General features: G+C 42.1%; 2 protein-coding genes and 1 long non-coding RNA gene across 7 annotated transcripts in view; 2 read left to right on the forward strand and 1 right to left on the reverse strand.

Moving 5' to 3' along the window:
- Positions 1 to 6,562, forward strand: part of MED26 (mediator complex subunit 26) — a 52,300-nt gene extending 45,738 nt beyond the window's left edge. Inside the window, exons 3-4 of one of the 5 annotated variants that reach the window (XR_013348727.1) lie at positions 380 to 2,402; positions 6,205 to 6,529. Coding sequence is in view for 3 of the 5 variants with exons in the window: in XM_077841825.1 (XP_077697951.1) it covers positions 380 to 2,071 (1,692 nt within the window). In the remaining 2 variants the exon portion in view is untranslated. Of the gene's footprint in view, positions 1 to 379; positions 4,776 to 6,204 lie in introns of those variants that run through there. The other 4 variants (XR_013348726.1, XM_077841827.1, XM_077841826.1 and 1 more) reach the window with 4 other exon arrangements.
- Positions 1 to 8,153, reverse strand: part of LOC144280092 (uncharacterized) — a 37,507-nt gene extending 29,354 nt beyond the window's left edge. The window contains exons 1-2 of the long non-coding RNA XR_013348728.1: positions 7,906 to 8,153; positions 1,107 to 1,520 (exon numbers count right to left, since the gene is read on the reverse strand). This is a non-coding gene — a long non-coding RNA (uncharacterized LOC144280092). The remainder of the gene's footprint in view (positions 1 to 1,106; positions 1,521 to 7,905) is intronic.
- A 142-nt stretch (positions 8,154 to 8,295) lies between these two features.
- SLC35E1 (solute carrier family 35 member E1) lies at positions 8,296 to 19,110 on the forward strand. Its single transcript, XM_077841935.1, has 6 exons — positions 8,296 to 8,683; positions 9,517 to 9,587; positions 9,985 to 10,122; positions 10,864 to 10,989; positions 11,466 to 11,711; positions 12,563 to 19,110. The coding sequence occupies exons 1-6, from the start codon at positions 8,296 to 8,298 to the stop codon at positions 12,794 to 12,796; spliced, it is 1,203 nt and encodes a 400-aa protein (XP_077698061.1). The 3' UTR covers positions 12,797 to 19,110.
- Positions 19,111 to 20,200: the final 1,090 nt, after the last annotated feature.

The raw sequence follows: 20,200 nt of genomic DNA on the forward strand, positions 1-20,200 counted from the left end.
TGTGCACACCTTTCCCCAGAACTTGAGCATGCTCCTTGGTCACCTGCAAGAGGTTCCTATTGAGTGAGGGACTCCTTCCCCACCACCCTCCCCAGATGGCTCCCATGGCACTTCAGCCAGTGGAGAAAGAGAAGAGATAAATAATCAAACTTACAGTAGGTTTCCTAAATGGTGGAGCATGGGGTCAGCTGAATCAATCCCTTCCAAAAAGACTAATGGCATAATATCTTATTTAGCTCCTACATTCTTTGTGAATTTTTGGTTTGATATTTGGCAGAACGGTATGCACTGACAAGTGAAAATGCATCTTACAATTTGACTTGCATGCTATCTGTTCAGAATTAAATTTTTGTAAAACAACTCTTCTCACTTTTTATAGGAAACAAGATTAGGGAAACTCATCAATGATGTAAGAAAGAAGACATCCAATGAGGAACTTGCCAAACGTGCCAAGAAATTGCTACGGAATTGGCAAAAACTAATAGAACCTGTAACCCAGAATGAATCCGTTCCAAGAGGATTACCAAATCCACCTGGATCAGCAAACGGTGGTGCACACAACTGTAAACCAGAATTGCCACCTGCTGTAGTAACTGGATCAAAGCCCATCAATGAATTGAAAAGCAGGAATGATATCCAAAAGCTAAACTCCCCGAAAACAGAAAAACTGGGAAATCGGAAAAGGAAAGGCGAACATAGGGATGGGCATCAGGGCCCCCCTCCTTCTAAAGTTTCCAAAGGTAGTCATGAAGTATTACAAAACTCTTCTCCACCACCAACTAATGGGATTGCGGGGAGCCCTGAAAGTTTCCCCAGTCCTGTAGATGTAAACCTGCATCCAGGGCCTGAAAGCAGCAGGACAGAACATAGTGAAAATGACAAACACAGTAAGATCCCAGTAAATGCTGTAAAACCTCACACCAGTTCTCCAGGACTTGTAAAACCTTCAAGCACTTCCTCATTATTAAAGACTGCAGTGCTTCAGCAGCATGATAAATTGGAAGAAACCACAGGACAGCACCAACCTAAGAGTCCCCGCTGTTCCTCATTTAATCCTGGGAATATTAGGCATGACACATTTGCTCGACAGCATATCACATACTCACCAAAGGGTTCAATACCTAGTCCATCTCAAAGGTCCCAGTTCTTAGATACTGCACAGGTGCCATCACCACCACCCCCTTCCTTGATGCAACCATCAACACCTCCAATGCCAGCAAAAAGACTGGAGGTTTCTCAGCAATCAGGAACTGAGGTATCTCAACATTGGCAGGAGCAGGCATCTTCTGAAAGCCAGCACAGGCACACAGCAGGGACACTTCAGCACACATCTCCTAGCTGCAAAACTAACTTGCATCCTGGGGAATCTCTGACGCCACATGTTGGCTTTTCACCGGACACTTCAAAAATGGACAGTGATGATGCTGCTTCAGGTTCAGATAGTAAGAAGAAGAAAAGGTACAGACCCAGAGACCATACAGTCAATTTGGATGGGCAGGTTGTAGAAGGGGGTGTGAAACCTGTGAGATTAAAAGAAAGAAAACTCACGTTTGATCCCATGACCGGACAGATAAAACCTTTAACACAAAAAGATTCTTTGCAGGCAGAAATCCCTGTAGTCGCTGAACAGCACAGGACAGAAACAGACAAGCAGGAGCAAAAACCCAACCTGCAAAGTCCTTTTGAACAAACGAACTGGAAAGAGTTATCCAGAAATGAAATAATTCAGTCGTATTTAAACAGACAAAGTAGCTTGCTGTCTTCATCAGGAGTACAAACCCCAGGAGCTCACTACTTCATGTCTGAATATTTAAAGCAGGAGGAAAGCACTAGAAGAGAAGCTAGAAAGACTCATGTTCTAGCTCCTAACAGCAAACCCACAGACTTGCCTGGGGTCACAAGAGAGGTCACAAGCGATGACCTCAACAGAATACGTGAACATCACTGGCCAGGCGTGAATGGCTGTTATGATACACAGGGTAACTGGTATAATTGGACGCAGTGCATATCTTTAGATCCACATGGGGATGATGGTAGATTGAACATCCTGCCTTATGTCTGCCTAGACTGAGTACAGTTTTGCTAAAATGCTCTCACATCAGCAGTTAGAAAAAATGGCAGACACTATGCCACTTAACATGGAGAGAGCCTCCTGTCCTGGACAAACAGGGCCAACGAGCAGAGGGTCTGAAGGAGCTGGTTGTTTACAGCTCTTTCCTTTAAATTCTCCTTTTGTGAAATGCTGCTACCAGTTTACTAACAAAATTGCAAAGGAAGGCATTCGAAGGTTGATAATTTGAGTTCAAAACTCTATAGCAAGCCAGCTATAAAAAAGTGTTAGTCCCCAAGAAGTGAAGATGATTTCCAGCACTTTGTGAATGCCGGAATCTTATTACAGGCAGGTACAGATAAAATTGTAGAAATTACCTTAACAAAATATGCATCTATTTATTTGACTTGATTTGAGTTTATTTGGCAGTGAGATGTCTGAGACAATGTGCAAAAAATCTAGTTTTTATTTGCATCAGATCTTTGAACATGATTGTGTTCTTTTCAAATTATGTGGTGCAAAGATTGGGTTTTAAACAGCAGGTGTTGCACTGCAGGTTGGCGATCCGGCTTCAGCTCAACATTCCATAGGCATCCACATACTTTAGTCTGGTTTCAGTTAAAATCCAGTCTCTCAGAAATGCTGCAAAAACTAGGTTTTTTTTTTTTAATTTTTTTCTTCCACCACCAGCCAAATCATTTTTCTCCTTTTCCCTTCCTGCAAACCTCTAGAAAAATTCACCTTTTCTAGAATCCAAAAGGAATGAGGGTGCTACAAGTTTGTAACTGTACTGTGAGGGGAAAAAGGAAGCCTGTTTATATGCTGGAAATATACTTGTTACCATTCCTTTAGATATTGTTTGCCTTATGGATATCCATCATAAACGCAATTTGCAAAAACAAAGAGCCTTAGTGAATGTACAGTAATTAGACTTCTGTGTTCTTGGGATGCAGAAGGGAGCAACTTTGCTATTTGGTCCTTTAAGTGGACACATTGTGATATAAATGTGGAAATAAAAAAATTTGCACAAAAAAGTTTGTGAATTATTTATATTTAAACTGGTTACTTTCAAAGTTTGGTCAGTTCAGAAAAGCCAAGTTGAAGCTAAGTACATATTGCCAGCAGTGTGATTAAAACTGCATCCTGTTAGTCTACTTTCTAAACCAGTTAAAGGTCGTTAGTCATATAAGATGTACTGTCTAGCTTTTCTTAGTCTTCCAAGTGTGCTGGCAATATTTACTAATATATACTGGATAATTTTAACTATGGTTAAATCCAGGGAGAATGTGCTTGGTTCGGAGAGAGTCCTCCAAGTTACTTTTACTATACCTCACAAGTTGAGCTAATTGTTCAGCTTTCTCTTCAGTCCACTTTTGTATGTAGTAATAATAATTGTAAAATGTCTTTCACCTCTGATCACAGTCTGATTCAGTAATATTTTTATATTCAATACAGGCAAAATACTTGCAGCTCCTGTTAATATATTAGCAATTGGAACAATTTACTTTTACAGCATCTGGTATTGGGCTTTTGGCCTGCTGGTGCTTTAAAAAAAAATCTGGATTACTGCCACTGCAGTAACATTAGATACATCAACAATCCTGCTTCCACTGAGGTCCTAGTAAAAGTCCCACTGATTTTAGTGAGAGCAGGATCAGGCTCTTAATTTTCAAACAAAATCTACTTTCTATAATGGATGTTATTCACCAGGTTAGCATTGGCTTGTTCCATGGAGTACAATGAGAAAAGCTTTTAAAATCTAATCTTTCCCATTCAGACTGAATGCTTCTGTGATTTGCCTGGCTTGTGAAATATTGAAACCTGCTGTATATGGGTATTTCAAAATCTCTCCTCAGTGCCTAGTTGTTCCCTTTTCTCCAGGACTTCAGAATTAGAAAGGCTTCTCAGCTGGAAAAACCAGCCACCATAAAAATGTTTCCAAGTATATTTTCAGTTTACTTCCATTTTTTACCCTTCTGCAGTGATAAAGACTACCCAAGCTGTTTGGAGCTGGGGAAGGTAGTATCACCTTGTGTCTTGGAAAGGGTGGAATGGGTGGGGAAGATGCTTGACATTTATTTATTTAGAAAACTTACACACTAAAACACCCCCCCCACCCCAGGGAGTCTGTTTGCTTCCCCTTTCCCTGAAAGACCTTGGTTATTAACCTGCCCATCTTAGGGCCTTTGAATTTAGGGTTACTCTCAGAAGGGAATGGTTGGGCTCTGATCCACCACATAATTTTTGGCCACTGTTTTATTTCCTGTTTACTCCATTTCTTCTGAAATTCTGGCTGCACTACAGGGGTCTGTAGAGGAATATAATACTCTAAATTGTCACTGGCATTTGCAAGCAACTTGCCACAGTGCCCAGAGGCTGACTAACCACTGTGATGATCTTAATTTCATCTATTTTTTAGGGGAGGAGTCTAAAGTATCAGACCCAGCTCTTGTCCACAGCCCTACAAACTGATCAGACATTCCACTGATTACTGTGTGCTTTAAATCTCTTGTGTGACTAGATTTCATGGTTCTAAACTAGGTCGTCAACCAAGTTGGAAGTAATCCAGGGTCAGAAATAGGTTCAAAGACATTTATATTTCAGCATGGTCTATTAGTGTAAACGGTGATGTTCTATCAGCTCCAGCAAATGTTGAAGATGTTTACAAGGTGGTCTTGTTAATTTTGTAAACCAGTTCAAATGAAGTTTACCTTGTACATGTTTACCTTTGTGTATTTTCATATTTTTGCATGGACTGTTTCTTAGCCAGTTGCTTGTACCCTAGGTGCTTTCCAAAATGCACTGTCCTTGCCCTAACACTTACAATCTAACAAGTGTAGAACAGACATCTCCTTCCACTGTGGCATTGAAAGGCTCCCATGTATGAATCTAGGTTCTGATATGGCCCCATTCCAGTATGGGTGCCTGTATATTAGGTGTGCTGAGATGGTTTTATATAAATTCCTTTATTTTTCAAAGGATGCATAGAAGAAATAAGCAGTACAAACAATTGATATTTACCTATCCAGGAACCATTCAATGTGTCTCGCATTCTATATTTTAGTTAGCCTTAGTTTACTACGAACACTTTACATGATGCTGCTCAAACACTCAACAATAATTTCCCTTAAATGGTTGCAGATTTTTAACAAGCGTAAAGAAGTGTTTTATCAGTATTGGTGGTAAGACTAGAAACTCCCATCCCCAGGAGGAAGACTGTATGGAAACAGTGGCCTTAACAAGCTATCTGTTGCTTCATTGTAAAAGTTATGTGATGTGTTAGAGAGGAGGTTCCCAGCAGGCTATTAGTATTATCCTTTTGTGTTCAATGCACTTAGGGAAAAAGCCCGACACAACACTTACTCTTGCTAGACAATGTTTTACTAATGCTACTACCTCAAACTTTTCAGGAATGTTATCCCACCTGAGTAGGTGTGTTAATCTTGCCCATGACTACCACTGTCAATACAAATCTAATTTTTTAAAAAAAACTTTCTCCCTTCACTTATGAGGGGAGCCCCTCATGAAAATAATTATGCATTGTACCAAAGCAATTACATCTATAACTATCCCTATCTATAAGTTTTAAGCACTACTGAAACACTTACTGTTAAAATTGGTGACCAAGAGTGGCTAGCATGGAGGACTGACTATGCTGTTCGCGCTCCCTGGTCCAAATCTGGTGTGCATGAATTTTGAGTGAACACCCATGCGATGCTAACTATGAAATTAGTTGGTCTTATTCTAGCACACTTTTAAACAAGTGTCCCAGTTGGCATCTTTACTGATAGTATAAGTGGAAGGCAGATTATCTGAATTAGTAATAGTGTGAGTTACCTGTGTTGTCCTGCAGATGACCCCTCCAATTCATGAATGAATTGTGTAAGTGAGGAAACTGCTTCCTGTGGTGGTTTGTGGAGTTCATTTTCCAGGACTCTGGGTTGCAATGTCTTTCATTAGTACTAAATTCAGTGCTCATTTAAATGTGGGGTAGGTGGATGGACAGTTAGCAATTTTCCCCTGAATTTTAAAATTAGTGAGAGGGGAAGAGGGAGGTGGGGGTGTTTCACATCAAAAAACACGTTTGGAAATGTAGGAGTTTGACAAGAAATCACAAGATGTGAAATGAGGTCTTGATTTTTTTCCATTTGCAGGGAAGGAAACAGTGGTGTATACAGTGAGCTGCCCTCACCTCACTCTGTGAGCAGCTGAAGCCTGAAGGAGGGGGATACCTCATTTGTTTACCACAGATTGCAAGTGGAAAAATTCTGTCACCAAGAAAGTGATGCCCTGGGAGTCCTGGACTAAGGCCTTCAGTCCCACACAGCTAACACCTCAGATACAGAGGAGGTCCCAAAACTCCTGTCCATCTATTCCCTGAGAAAAAAATTACAAAACTGAAAAAAAAACTAGTCAGCTTTATCGTTCTGTACCCTTTTTACTTCACGTAAACAAGTTCATGTGCTTTTACCTACGTGAAGTACTTTCTTTTGTAACTATGCTATCTTAGGGGGAAAAAGTGCCTTTTGTGCTCCCTACCCCTCACCCTATTGGTTTTATGTGCTAGTATCTAGGAATCCTAGTCATATACTAGGTCCTGTACACAGATCAAAAACACACCTTCCCTCTAAAGTGTTTAGAACTAACAGCTGCCTGGAGTCAGAGGGGAGTACAGAGAAACAACAGCACTGGTAGACTACATCAAAGACTGTAATCTCTGCATCCCCTCTATGTGACCATTGTCAAGGGGCAAAATATACATATGTGTACCTTACTACAATGGTGTTAGGACAGGCATGATTGGTGGCAGACATGAGGCAGTTCAGAGTAAAGAGTGTGATTTGGTAATTTTTATTGGTGGGGGTGAGATCTGCCTCTTGGCTAAATGCTTTTCCAAGCCTTCCTGATCTTTATTAATGATATGCATTAGATAGTAGAGAGTACATCTCCAGTGTATGGTTATTAGTATTTGTTTTTTAGGCTATTCACAAAAATAATGCAAAAAAGCTCTGTCACCATTATTAAATGCAAGCAAGCAGACTCCCATGACAACCTCTATAAATGCACTGACCCTGACTAACGACTCCGTCAAACGCATGCTAATGTAGACTGCTTCTGAGTTTAATATTCCTGTAACAATTCATGAGTAAGTTAGGTCTGTGGAAGTTCTACCTAGGTTAATTCTATGGAGTAGCTGGCACCAGTTAGTTCTTTAGGCACTTCCCTCTTCTGAAATTGTACCACCGTCCTCCCTCGCCCTTAATTATTTTACAGCTGGTGTGTGCTCATGGTGACGTAACAGCTGGTTTCGGGGGGAATCTTCCAGAACTACCGCGTTGTGTTTAAGTTGCACTAGCCGTGTTTGAACTATTCGAGAGGAAAAGGTCGGTCAGGGAGTTTCGGGGTAGTTGCTGCATGCCTGGGCTGCTCTTGCGTTTCTACGTGTGAGAGGCTGCTGGCCGAGGGGCGAGGCAGGCGCTCAGGAGCTGAAATCAAAGCCAGGTTTCCCCTGCGCTTAGCACCAACCGCCGCTGTGTGGGGGGCCGGGGGGCGCTGCAGAGAGCCCTTAACCCCCCTTGTCAGCCCTGTATTTGACGGAAAGCATTTCAAGCCCGGGGTGGGGCAGCCCCGCGCCCTCGCTCCCCCGCCTCCGTCCATCGGCCTGCACCAGAGCCCGGCCCGCAGAGAGGCCAGGAGGGGGAGGGAACGGCTTTCACGGGACCCGCTCGGGCGGAGAGGGACAAGCAGTCCCGCGGAGAGAGGGGTGTCCAAGACATTACCTCCCTCCTCGTCTCTCGGACGGGGCGAGCCCTGTGCTGCGGGGCCTCCCCCCGGGCCGGGGCCTCGCCCGTTACCTCGGCGTTCGTGCTGCCTCCCGCCAAGGGCACCGCGCGCCTCCTCTTCGAGCCTCGCGTCGCCCCACGACGCTGGCGGGGCCGGGCCGGGCCGCTCTGCCCCGCCGCCCGGGCACGGACCCCACCGGGCGTAGAGGCCTGTGGCCCACCCCAGCCGCGGGCTTCGGCCCCGCCGGGACGCGACGCTCTCCGCAAACCCGGACTGCCGGGGCCCGTTCCGGCTCCTCGCTGCCCGGACGGAGGCGGAGCCAGAGCCAGGCGAGCGGAAGTGACGCCACGTGCAAAGCCCCGAGCTCGAGCCTTGTGGCATGGCGGGGAGGGCCCCCCCAGGAAGCGACGCGCTGGCGGCGCTGACGTTGCGCCGCGGTCTGTCGGGACCCGTAGGTAGCGATGGCGGCCGCGCTGGCGGCTCCGGGCGGCGGCGGCTCCGGCTCCGCGGCGGCGGGCGCGGCGCGCGGACCGGCGCTGCGGGAGGGCGCCCGGGTGTCCGCGCTCTGCCTGGCCTGGTACGGGCTGAGCGCGGGCGGGAACGTGGTGAACAAGCTGCTGCTGGGTGGCTTCCCGCGGCCAGTCACCGTCTCGCTCTTCCACATCCTGGGGCTCTGCGGCCTCCTGCCGCCGCTGCTGCGCGCCTGGCGCGTCCCTCCGGCCGGGCCCGCGCAGCTGCCGCCCCGCGCCTACCCGCGCTACATCCTGCCGCTCGCCTTCGGCAAGTACTTCGCCTCCGTGTCGGCGCACGTCTCGCTCTGGCGGGTGCCGGTGTCCTACGCGCACACAGGTGAGGGGTGCCGGGCGCCGGGGAGAGCTGAGCCCTTCCGTGCAGCCGCCGCAGAGCCTAGTTCAGCCGGCCCAGGGAGCCCCCTGCGTTATTCCGGGCCCGGCCCGGCCCGCCTCGGGCGGGGAGGGGTGCCATTTCTCTGACCTGTCCTTGGCTCAGCCTCGTTGCTTCCCTTCCCTCGAAACTGAGTTACCCCTGCCCTGGTTCCTGTAGAGTCTTTCCCAGCTCATGTACTAGTAACGTTTGCTCCTTGTGGCCTATTATATTCCTCAAAAACAAGGAGTCCGGTGGCACCTTAAAGAGGTTTTTACCCACAAAAGCTTATGCTCATACATCTGTTCGTCTTTAAGGTGCCACCGGACTCCTTGTTGTTTTTGTGGATACAGACTAACACGGGTGCCCCCTGATATTATATTCCTGCCACTCCCCTTTTTGAGCTACCCATCCTATTTACTATTTTCTATAGACTCTTAATCTGGTTCTTTGTGTCAGCCTGAGCTATGGACTCCCCAGCCCTCCAAATGTATGATCAATGTTAGGCTCAGCCACATTCTAAACAAACGATGTTTTAAAGGAAAAGCATAACACTTTGAGCTTCTAACAGTTTTGTGAAACTTCCACTTGACAAAAGTTAAGGAGTACTTGCGGCACCTTTGTTGATGATCTTAATCTTTGTTTTATTTTCATAATCTCAGTTGTGACATTAACTCTTCCTCAGTACTAGGGTTTGGATATGTCTTTTTCCAGACTTCTGTGTACTTCCCCATTCATGCTTTTCTGTTGGGAATAGTTTGACTTTACTACCCTTATTTAAACTTCCCTTCTGCTTTCAGTAAAGGCAACAATGCCAATATGGGTGGTTCTGCTGTCAAGAATTATAATGAAAGAAAAACAGACTACAAAGGTAAGGAAATTACTGGTGATTCCTCATCTTCCTTTCCATTGCTAATCCATGCTGAATTTAATGACGGGGATTGAAAAATTCACTCACATGGGGCAAGTGGAAATCTTTCCCAAGCGAGTACTGTAAGATTTCAGAGAGTAAGCATTCATTTTACAGATATAAGCTTCTAGTCCTTATAATTGTAAAGAAATCCTTCCAAATATGAAGAGCGAGCTTATTCTGGGCTATCTGGAGCCAGACTCCTCCCATGTATCTGGCACAGTATAATTTTCTGAAGCTGCAACAAGGTGAAAGCGGAAACCCAGGATCTTGTTGTCCCTCTAAAAATGTGCATGAATGTTGTTGACTTGAAAGTTCCTAGAAGATGCATGCTGCTGTCATCTGCTTCCTCTTCCAGGTGTATTTATCACTGATCCCTATAATCAGTGGTGTACTGCTGGCTACAGTCACTGAACTCTCTTTTGATATGTGGGGACTCATCAGTGCTCTTGCTGCTACACTCTGTTTCTCGCTTCAGAACATCTTCTCCAAAAAGGTAATAGTTCTGTTGTTCGTTCTGCTGGATGGAACTCTTAAATATGTGGCATCACCTTTCGGATGGCAGGAATGTATTTCCCAGTATAGAACTGGGTTTGTATTCTTATATGGTGCTTTGTGCATCTGTTATATGTCCAGCAATAGTTCACAAAGCCTTGGAAGTTAGCTGTTATGGTGAGTGAAGAAAGTTGGCCATGACCCAGAGTTTATCCTTGGCTTTGTTCCATGCCATGGAATCTTTAGCTTCCATCAACAATGATTGAGAGGTCTTCATGTCTAACAACATATTTGAAGGATGGCACCTTTACCGAGCCAGCCCCTCTCTCCAGACTGAAGTGCCATTACTCCAAGTCCTGCAGTGGAACTACAATCCAAATTTAAAACATGTAAATCAACTTGTGAACAAAAGTCAGACTTCTTAATACCAAACAGAATATTTAGCACTTATTAGTATGTGACTGATGCCCTTATATAGAATAAAGACTTGGCTGTTGACCCTTCCAGCATTCAAGTCAACTAGGCAGTACATCACTGCCTTCAGGTAGGCTGCTAGTTATCTTTAATCACATGGTACAAAGTGAGTTGTAGGTTCTGTGAAAGAGAAGTATTGTAGTTGTTTGATCAAACACTACATCAATGAGTCAAATGTTTGGAATTGTACTTGCTGAAATAATTCCCCATCCTTTGAGTGAGGATGGTCAATACTTGGAGAAAGGGTGATTTCTGATGTCTTTATCAGGTGTTGAGAGATTCCAGAATACATCATCTTCGGCTGCTAAACATACTCGGATGTCATGCTGTGTTCTTCATGATCCCAACATGGGTTTTGGTGGATCTTTCTTCCTTTCTAGTAGAAAATGACTTGGTAAGTCTTTGGCAAGCTTCAAGGTAGGGTAATTGCTTGGACATCTCTCCTGCTTTTTAAAGATTTACCCATATCTAAGGCAAGAAGTATTGTAATTGCCACCATGTGCCACTAAACAGTGGTGAAAAAGCAGGCACTGAGGTTATGGTGAGGGCTCACTACAGAGTCACGAGGCAAAACAAAACTTGCCTGGTATGTGGCACTAGCACCTTGAGGCAAGAGCACTGAAGAGCAGATTGTGATGAGCCTAAAACATAGGTTGTGAGGTTGCCTGTTGAAATGGACAAAACAGTTAATTTGAGAGGGGAGATAGTGGTGTACCACTGCCTTTTTACTCAGCCCTCCCTACCAAAATGCCAGTAACAAGTGACTTGTTTGAGAAGCTATTGTGAATTGCATCCTTTTTGCCTTATGAAGTTCTCTATTTCTTCTCTGAAACTGAAGATTAACATTTTTTTACTTTGTTTTTTCCATAGAGTACAGTGTCCCACTGGTCCTGGACTTTAATGCTGCTCATAATCAGTGGATTTTGTAACTTTGCCCAGAATGTCATCGCCTTCAGTATTCTTAACTTAATCAGCCCATTAAGTTACTCTGTTGCAAATGCCACAAAAAGGATCATGGTCATTACAGTTTCCCTTATAATGCTTCGAAATCCAGTCACCAGCACCAACGTTCTTGGGATGCTAACTGCAATCTTAGGGGTATTTTTGTATAACAAGGTAAGTCTCTATTGTGAAACCTACGCCAGTCAGCCGTTACTGTCTACTGACTGTAAATAGCCTTTGTAAAATGAGTTGTCCATAAGCAGACCAAAACAGGTAATTGTGTAACAAAAAAAATCCCAAACAAAAATCATAAATGGCCAAGTTGTCAGGCTCAGGGGAGACCAAGAAATGAATGGGCCTTGGTTAATGAGCTCCCCCTGGACCTTGGGTGGATTGAGACACATTGACGTTGGAAGTGGGGAGCAGTGCATAAGGGGAGACTTGCTTTGCTGCTCCTTACTGTGACATTTGTGGCATCAGTGGACTTATCTCCAGAGTTGTAAATTATAGCATCTTTCACCACCACTTAAATTCATTCTTACAAATGTATACAGTGCTGCTCTTGCTCCTTTTCAGCTTCTACAAGCACACAAATACGTGTGCCAATAACTTGTTTGTTTGGGGGTTCTGGTGAACGTAACAAAAGATTTCTTGTGATCACTGTTCTAACCTAGATTGACTTCGTGTTTCACTAGTGGCTCAAGGCTTTTGAGCAAAATCAGGACTCTTGTTAACTAGGAATGATGATGGCAGAAGATTTGCATTAGGAGTAATTGTGGATTTAAAACATTAATGAGCACAGCCTCTAAGGCAGGGGTTCTCAACCTGTTTACCATTGTGGGCCGCATATATGGCCCATGACATGTTATGTGGGCCGCTCCAATACTACCTGAGGATGTCACATGGGCCGCAAGTGGAGAACCACTGCAGTCTAATGTGACTGGTTTCTGTGTGGAACATGTGTCTGCTCTTTGCTCACTGTTGTCTGAGAGAAGTAGTTAGTTAATTAATTCTTTGTTCCACAGACAAAATATGATGCAAATCAGGAAGCAAAGAAGCAGCTACTTCCAGTTACAACTGGAGACCTTATGAATATGGAACATCACTGGAACACTCCTGAAAAGTCTCAGAATGGACTCATGGCATTCGCACAACATGGAGATTATCAGTATGGCCGAGCCAGTGTCTTGACAGATCACTTCCAGTATAACAGGCAAAACTATCCAACGACATACAACTTAAACAGATATGATATATAGGATTCTGATAAGCAGGTATAGACTGTAACACAGTTTCCCCAGAATTATCAGAAACTTCTGGCATGCCCTTGAATGTAAAGCTGTAGATTGTATAGGTTCTTCAGAGGGGAAGATGCATGTGTATCAAAAGTGGTATAGACTTTCATTCTCAGCCAAGCAGGTCTCTAAACATGAAGCAATTGGATCAGACACTGGAAAGGAGTGTACAGTATAATTCTTGTACAGAGATTCTGGTGAAATGCAAGTGTAAAACTCCAGCGTAAATATTTGCTGTCATATGTTTTCAGAGCCTGTCAACTGACTGCTGTTTTGGCAGTAAAAATGTAGCCAGTATTTCCTTTCCATGCTAACAACTTGACCTTTAACTTGTGTTTTAATTTTATTTTTAATGCTACATAGCTCATTACTTTCCAAATGAAATTGATGAAACTTTTGGAGAAAGTGAAACTGTGTATGCTCCTAATTGGTGTTAGCAGGGCTTGTCAGCTGGAGGAGAGTTGATTTGTGTGTCTAAAAGCAGATGTGCAGATTTGAATTTCAGTTGCACAGGTTTAAAACTTCATATTGATATTAAGTACCTCTTGGAGAGATTTCACATTCTTTGATTAATGAAGTTGTGTAACTGTTTCAGTAGTTACTCTTTATCTGACAACAGAAAACACCTTGCCAAATAAAAATTAGTATTTGGAACAAGGGTGTTTTCCTGTGACTTCTCTGCACTGGTTTTTGTAAACCTAGCTTGTTGCCATGCTCAGTTGGGAGACGCTTATGGATTATGTTTTTTCTTCCTTACTCTTTTAATTGGGAGAATTATACTCCATCATATGACTTATGTTTCATGAATGTGGATTTGGATGTATCACATCCCTTCTGATTGTCTACAAAATTTATTTTTTGGCCCCCAATTATATTTTATATGTTTCTCTTCCACAATAGTTCTAGTAGCACTAAGTATGTTCTGCCTAACTTGTATGTTCAGATGAGTTGTGGAAGTTAACTTTTATACCCTTCTTTCCTCCTGTAGTGCCCCTGGCTTGAATAATGAATTATTATGAGAAATTGTTCTTGAGTCAAGAGTGAATATGTAAAATTGTGAAGAATGTGTATTGAATTTTCTGTTTTGCACTTTTTGCATAAATGAGGGTGCTTTGACAAAACATGAAGTTTTGTTAATGAGTTATGTCAGAAATTGTGTGTGTGAGATAAAAGCGAAGCCATATGAGCTTTGGAGTATAGAAAACTATTTTTGGCAAAGAAGATGATCTTCAGGCCTTGTCTCTTGGAGGAGGAGCCCATCATATAGTGGACTGAGATTCTGGCAGAAGAAGTGCTGGGCGCATTCTTGCTGATGGGTCATTAAACAAACATTAGTGACTGACGTTAGTGGTGGTGGATACTATACAAAATACTCCGTCCCCATGTGTTCTTTTCATGAAAGATGATTGCCTTTTAGAAGCAAGATAATTTTGTGGCTTTCTTCTGGATTAATTATTTACGTACCTTTTTCTTCTGTAAGTGCAAAGCTAAATCTATTCCCAGTTTGCTAGATGCTTGTAGAAATTCCCAGTTTAATAGTTTTGTTGATGTGTCTCAAAGGAGATAATGGTGCACCTGAATCTCTGAATGGGCCAAATTCAGTCATGGTGTATGAGCAGAACTCTACTGATGTCAGTGGAGGTGAGTGTGTTCATGCTAGTAGGAAATTTGCACTTGGATGTTTAGTCTGGAAAACTCATGGTTCAGAAATCATTCTGGAGACCCTTCCCACACAACTGTTAAATCACAACTTCTTTCATAGACTCCGGGCTTCATTTCTTTACAACTGTTATTTCATATTAACGTGCAAAAGGGAAAAATACAGCCAGTGGAAAGACTGACATAATGTATTTCTAAGGCACCCTTTTTAATATCTGAGTAACATTGCATAAATGCAGAAGGAAGGATGATCTTGTGGTTTAATACTCTGGACTGGGACTCTGGTTCAGTTCCTGGTTCTGCTGTAAACTTCCCATGTGCACTTGGACAAATCACTTAGCCTGAAATTTTCAGAGGAGGTTAAGGGAGTTAGATGCCAAATTCAGTTACTTTCAATGGGAGCTGAGTGTGTAACTCCTATAAACCTGTCTGAAAATCTCAGCCTTGATTTTTGTGCCTCAGTTCCCTATCCGTAAAATGGAGATAATTCTTCCATACCTCATAGGGGTGCTGTTCTGGGTTACTGCAGTGATGGAGGCCATAAAAAGGCATAACAATCCCTCTGATCTGTGCTTTTCTAGTGTGCCTACCACCATAATATCTTGGTACCATGTGAATCATCCCTTCAGGGAAGAGGAACACAGCCACCTTCTCCTTTTTTCCTAAGTAGATACTTGCTTAATCATATTTAGGTGCCTTTTTTTCTAGTGATTACAACCTAGTCTGTTTCACACTCCTCCCTTAAAAGGGTTGTATTGCACCCTCCTAAACTAGCAGGACTTGGGCTCAGTCTCAGCTGTGAGGGTTGTATCACAAGTGAGGGCCCCTTCTGAGAATGCCTTGTCCCTGTTTCTCAAGTTCTGATCTGGACTGTGGCAGCCTCAGTGTCCCCCATGAACACAACTGCTGTAATGCGTAGCAGTGCAATGCAATAGGGGGTGAGAGCTAGGCCATCGTCCACTTAGGGCTCTGAAGATAACTTTGTAGGCTTTTTTCCTAGAGGCTACGTGACCTGTGGTCATGCTTTGCTAGTTCAAGCTGTATAGTCAGTGGAAATTACTTTGTACAATAGAATCTTTAGGTGAATCATACTACAATAAATGATTTCCTTGAATACCTGAACCAAAGTTCCAATGTAATTACTGCCTACATTCAGGTAAAGGAAGTTTCTGATATTGTTGGAACTTGTAATATTACTAGACATTGCGAGATTTTTGTTTTGTGAGGTGAAACATTTGTCTAGTTTTAACATGGTTTGTAAATTAATGGCATATTTAACTGTACATAAGTCTGTAGAAAATATGAAAACACAGGAGTAAAAAGGGTATATCTAGATAATCATGTATAATGACCCTGCTATTAAATAAGTTACTCTTTTTTTTGCTTTCAGTACATTTTGAGGGAGTGCCATAAATCAGTAAGAATATTAGCCAATTGGGGGACCAGATTAATTTTTTGCAATATTTTATTGTGTGTAATATGTTGGTTTCAGATATTTACATAGAATAAAAGAAACCTGGGGCTCTGTAATTAGTGTCTAAGATTCAGACATCAGCTACTGCAGCTTTTTTAAATTGTCAGAGTTCCACAGTCTATCTATAGTGTACATTACATTGACGCAAAACTGAGGAATCCTATCCACCCAAAAGTACTGGGTATTACTAAAAATAAGCATGCGCAAAGAAACCAGGCACTTCTTTCAGCTACCCCTTCCGTGGGTTTTTGCATTGAGAGAGTCCATCAAATAGCTTGGTGCTGCTCAAAGATCTTGTGAAAACCTTTCCCTTATGGACCAAATGATGACTAGCGGTGTCCTTATTTCAGTCAATGAAACATTCAGGTGTCTTATGCAGTTACCTGAAATAGCTAAACACTGATGAATTATATTCTGAGACAGTTCAATATATTAGGAGTGCAAGGCTCTTGTGAAAATGAAAATGACTTTAGTAACTTCAGGTCAACACTAAGAGAGTTGCTGGTCAGAAAAGGTCCCATCCTTCAGTAATGTCCTAACCCACCTCTCTATTGTCTTCAATGTAGCAGTAGAATTTTCTGCTATAAAGCTGTTTGTGTTGCCCTTAGCCATGTTATAAGCTGAGAGTTTAAAAAAAAACAAAAAACAAACCTAGGTTAACTTGGTGCTGCTAAGAGCAGTTTAAGGTAAATGATTAATTGTGATCTTATTTACATACAAATATTTATATGTAAATATTTAAGAGCAGCTGTATGGGTGCACATAAAAACCTTCCCCATTCTGTGTTTTTTATCATGTTGATATGTTTTGGATGAATTTATTGTGTGTTTAGTGTTTTTACCTCTCACAGGATAAAATCTGATGCTTATGGAATCTGGCACTTAAAACTGTAGACAAGAGTGTGAATTGCTGTAAAATGTTTGTGGTTCTTATTTCTACTGCATTACTCTGTACCACTCAGTATGTAACTTAGTATGACTGTTTTGTCCGCCCTTAGCGGCGGATTCCCATCTGCTACTCTGTATATACCATCATTGGTGGTGTGCTGGTGGTCCATATCAGGTGAAAGACTAAGGAGAGGGAGAAATTGCTCTGGTGGCTTTTGAGTGTTGGGGAATCTGTGGGGATTTATCTGCTATCTAATTGGGTAGGTTAGATGGACTTTTTAGACCTGCCGTGGAGTTCCTTACTTAGATACCTGGTGGTGGTGGTGGTTGTAGCCCTCTGGGCACCTTGTGATTACCAAGAAGGTTGAGTAGTGTTGCTGCGGATATGGTAGACTTGACAGTGGTTGTAAGGACTTAGAGCACTAGAATCTTGTAGAGTTTGGCAAGTGGAGGCGTGTGGTGGTGGTAGTCTTGATTGAGAAGTTTCTTGCTAGGTGAAGCTACAACTAAAATTCTTAATATGATCCTGCAGTGTTCTGTGGAACGCCCAAGAATGCAGAGTGATGGAGAAATGGTGACCAGACTCTTCCTATTGTTTGGTATAAAGTCAGTTTCAGTTGTGCACCATCATATCCAGACATGCTGCAAAAGCTCATTTTCTTGTGAGCTTTTAGGGCGATGGGGGTCTAATAGATAGAGGGTGGGTGGGTCTTGTGATATAGTTGTGTTGGGGGAGTTCACCTTTTTTCTTTTGTGGGAGTGTCTATGAACTGGTATTTTGTGTAACTGGAAATATACTGCTGAAGTATACTGCTGAAACTGTGGGAGGTGTCTGCAACTGTATGTCCCAGACAAAGAGGTAAAAAAAACCTCTTGGATCAAGTCCTCATTAGATCTTCTAAAACTCTAACTGGTCATTTGTTTTTATAAGTTGAGTTTTTCTTTCCTAATAGTTTAGGCCCCACATTTAGATTTTTATGGTCTTGTTCTGTAGTTCTCATATAAACTATATCCCAAAATGGTTTTGAGAATTACTTAGTGAAGCAGAGGGAGTGAGGAGAGAAGTAAGAGTTGGTGACAAAGGAGAAAAGCTGCTCAACTGAAGTGTGAAGCAACATGGCAAGTCAGTGATAGTTTTTAAAGGGTTTTTCAAAACCCTTTAAAAACTATCAACTTGAATATAAATGTTTGATTTTTTTAAACTTCAGTTTTGGAAGAGAAGTTGGAAACTCAAGTACAAAAGGATTGTGTTAACATATGAGAACCATAAAATGAAACATCAGTCTAATTTTATTGTACAAGATGAAATGCAAAAAGTGAACTGTAAATGGTGAAAAGCTATATTTTAAATTTTTTAATTAAAAGTAACAAGGCTTCTTAATTATGGCATGATAGTGTCCCTTTAAAGAATGTGCATTTTCTTTCTCTGTAACAATTATGCTCATACTTAAGTTTAATTAGCTCTATAGTAGGTTCCTGCATGCCCAGGTTCTTGACATCCTGACATTGGGTAATAAAATTCCTGTGTAGTGTTAAGTGCTGCTGGCATGGACTGGTGTTAAGTCACAAAAGCTCTCTCTCCCTGCCCCTCTCCACCATGTTCAAATTATAACATTTCTGTAAGAGTTGAGCCAAGGTCCAAATGCTGTGGTTACACTATCCTAATATGTACGCAAATGAGGTGTTTATTCCTTTGAGGATGTTGAAATGGGAATAGTCCAAAAAGATTTGCAAAGGTTTTGGGACAAGGAGGGGGAGAGGAAACAGACCTGCTCTTATTGCACAGATAAGTATTAACAGCTTGTTCTTAGAGGAATAGGAAGTTTTTCTGATCTGTGGAGCAGGCCTCAACTTGGAAAGATGAGTTCAGGACACTCTCTAAATGGTTAAACTTAGTATCTAAAATCTGAATCCTGTGGTAGAGTTCTTAAATATATTCCAGTTACTTCACAAATGTGAACTTTTTAGTTGTGCATCCAACAGAATTGGTTCATTTATGTTAATATGGAAAGGTGTATTCCGCTCCTGTTCTCTGAACGCTTCTCTTTTTAGAATGTAAAAAGAATATTTCCAGGGAAGGAATATTTAATTGTGATATGTATCTCTCTTCCAAATCTAAAGTGAATTTATTTCAAGTTTTATTTTTTATGTACAGTAATTATGAATTTTTAGCTTATGAAATTTAAAGTGGAAAAAAGTGTTGTAATTATACTTTTTAAATATTGAAAATGTAAATAAAGATGAATTCTGCAAAATCAGTTCCTGCCTACTGGTTAGAATTGTGGAGAAGCTGGTTAATTCTTGTCACCCTTGGGCTGTAACAAGATTAGCTAGTCTGCAGTTGGGCTATGGGACAATTTATTTAATGACTAGGGCCCTGCCAAATTCATGGCTGTGAAAAACGCATCACAGAGCGTGAAATCTGGTCTTTTGTGTACTTTTACCCTCTATTATTCAGATTTCACAGGAGAGACTAGCATTTCTTAAACTGCGGGTCTTAACCCAAGAGGGTGGGGGCAGATGCAAGATTACTGTAGGGGGATCGTGGTATTGCCACCCTTACTTCTGCGCTCCTGCCTTCAGAGTTGGGTCAGGACTCCTACAGTTACAACACTGAAATTTCAGATTTAAATATCTGAAATAATGAAATTTCAGATTTTTAAAATCCTATGACTGTGAAATTGACCAAAATGGACTGTGAATTTGGTAGGGCCCTATTAATGACCAAAGGATTTAGCCTGTTAAACTTGTAACATGTTGCAGTAAGTGGCTTCTCTAACGTATTACCTGTTTAACCAAGGACATAGGTTTTTTTCCTTGCACTCAAGAGTAAGAGTAACTACGTTCTAGTTACAGATCTTCCAGATGCTCACACAGCATAATGAGGAGGGTGGGCTGGTTTCAATATTTTTATCCCAATTAGGTCCTGTTCATTTTGCAGTTTGGTCTAAGCAGGTATATAAAATATACTACAATGCCGGCAATATAAAACCCCCTCTTTTAGCATTTTGATAAGTTTGGTTCCAGTGACTTGTTCTACATTATCCCATGGTTTTCATCTAGATAGTTTAATACAGCCTATCAGCTAGCAGACTCACATTTCCAGTCTCCAACAGTCATAGCTGACTTTTTCAAAATGGCGTAGGGGACTCTTACAAAGGCATAAAGCGCGGTTAGGTACTTAACTCCCACTTAAATCTTCTCCTTAGACACCCTTCCCTAAAATTAATGGAAGATGGTTCTTAAACCCTACTGTTCACTTGTCCACTTGTGTGTTTATCATATGCACAGGAACAGGAAGCTTCCTTTATTATTAGTTCAACCTGCAAATGCAAAATTATTTCTGCT

The sequence above is a fragment of the Eretmochelys imbricata genome, chromosome 25, assembly GCF_965152235.1.
Source record: "Eretmochelys imbricata isolate rEreImb1 chromosome 25, rEreImb1.hap1, whole genome shotgun sequence".
NCBI classification, from domain to species: domain Eukaryota; kingdom Metazoa; phylum Chordata; order Testudines; family Cheloniidae; genus Eretmochelys; species Eretmochelys imbricata.

Bases quoted from the DNA above. Each gene is read 5' to 3' on its own strand.
- SLC35E1 (XM_077841935.1), top strand. From the start codon at position 8,296: ATGGCGGCCGCGCTGGCGGCTCCGGGCGGCGGCGGCTCCGGCTCCGCG. The intron at 9,588-9,984 runs GTAAGGAAATTA...TTCCTCTTCCAG, and splicing joins AAGAAAAACAGACTACAAAG to GTGTATTTATCACTGATCCC. The intron at 10,990-11,465 runs GTAAGTCTTTGG...TTTTTTCCATAG, and splicing joins TTCTAGTAGAAAATGACTTG to AGTACAGTGTCCCACTGGTC.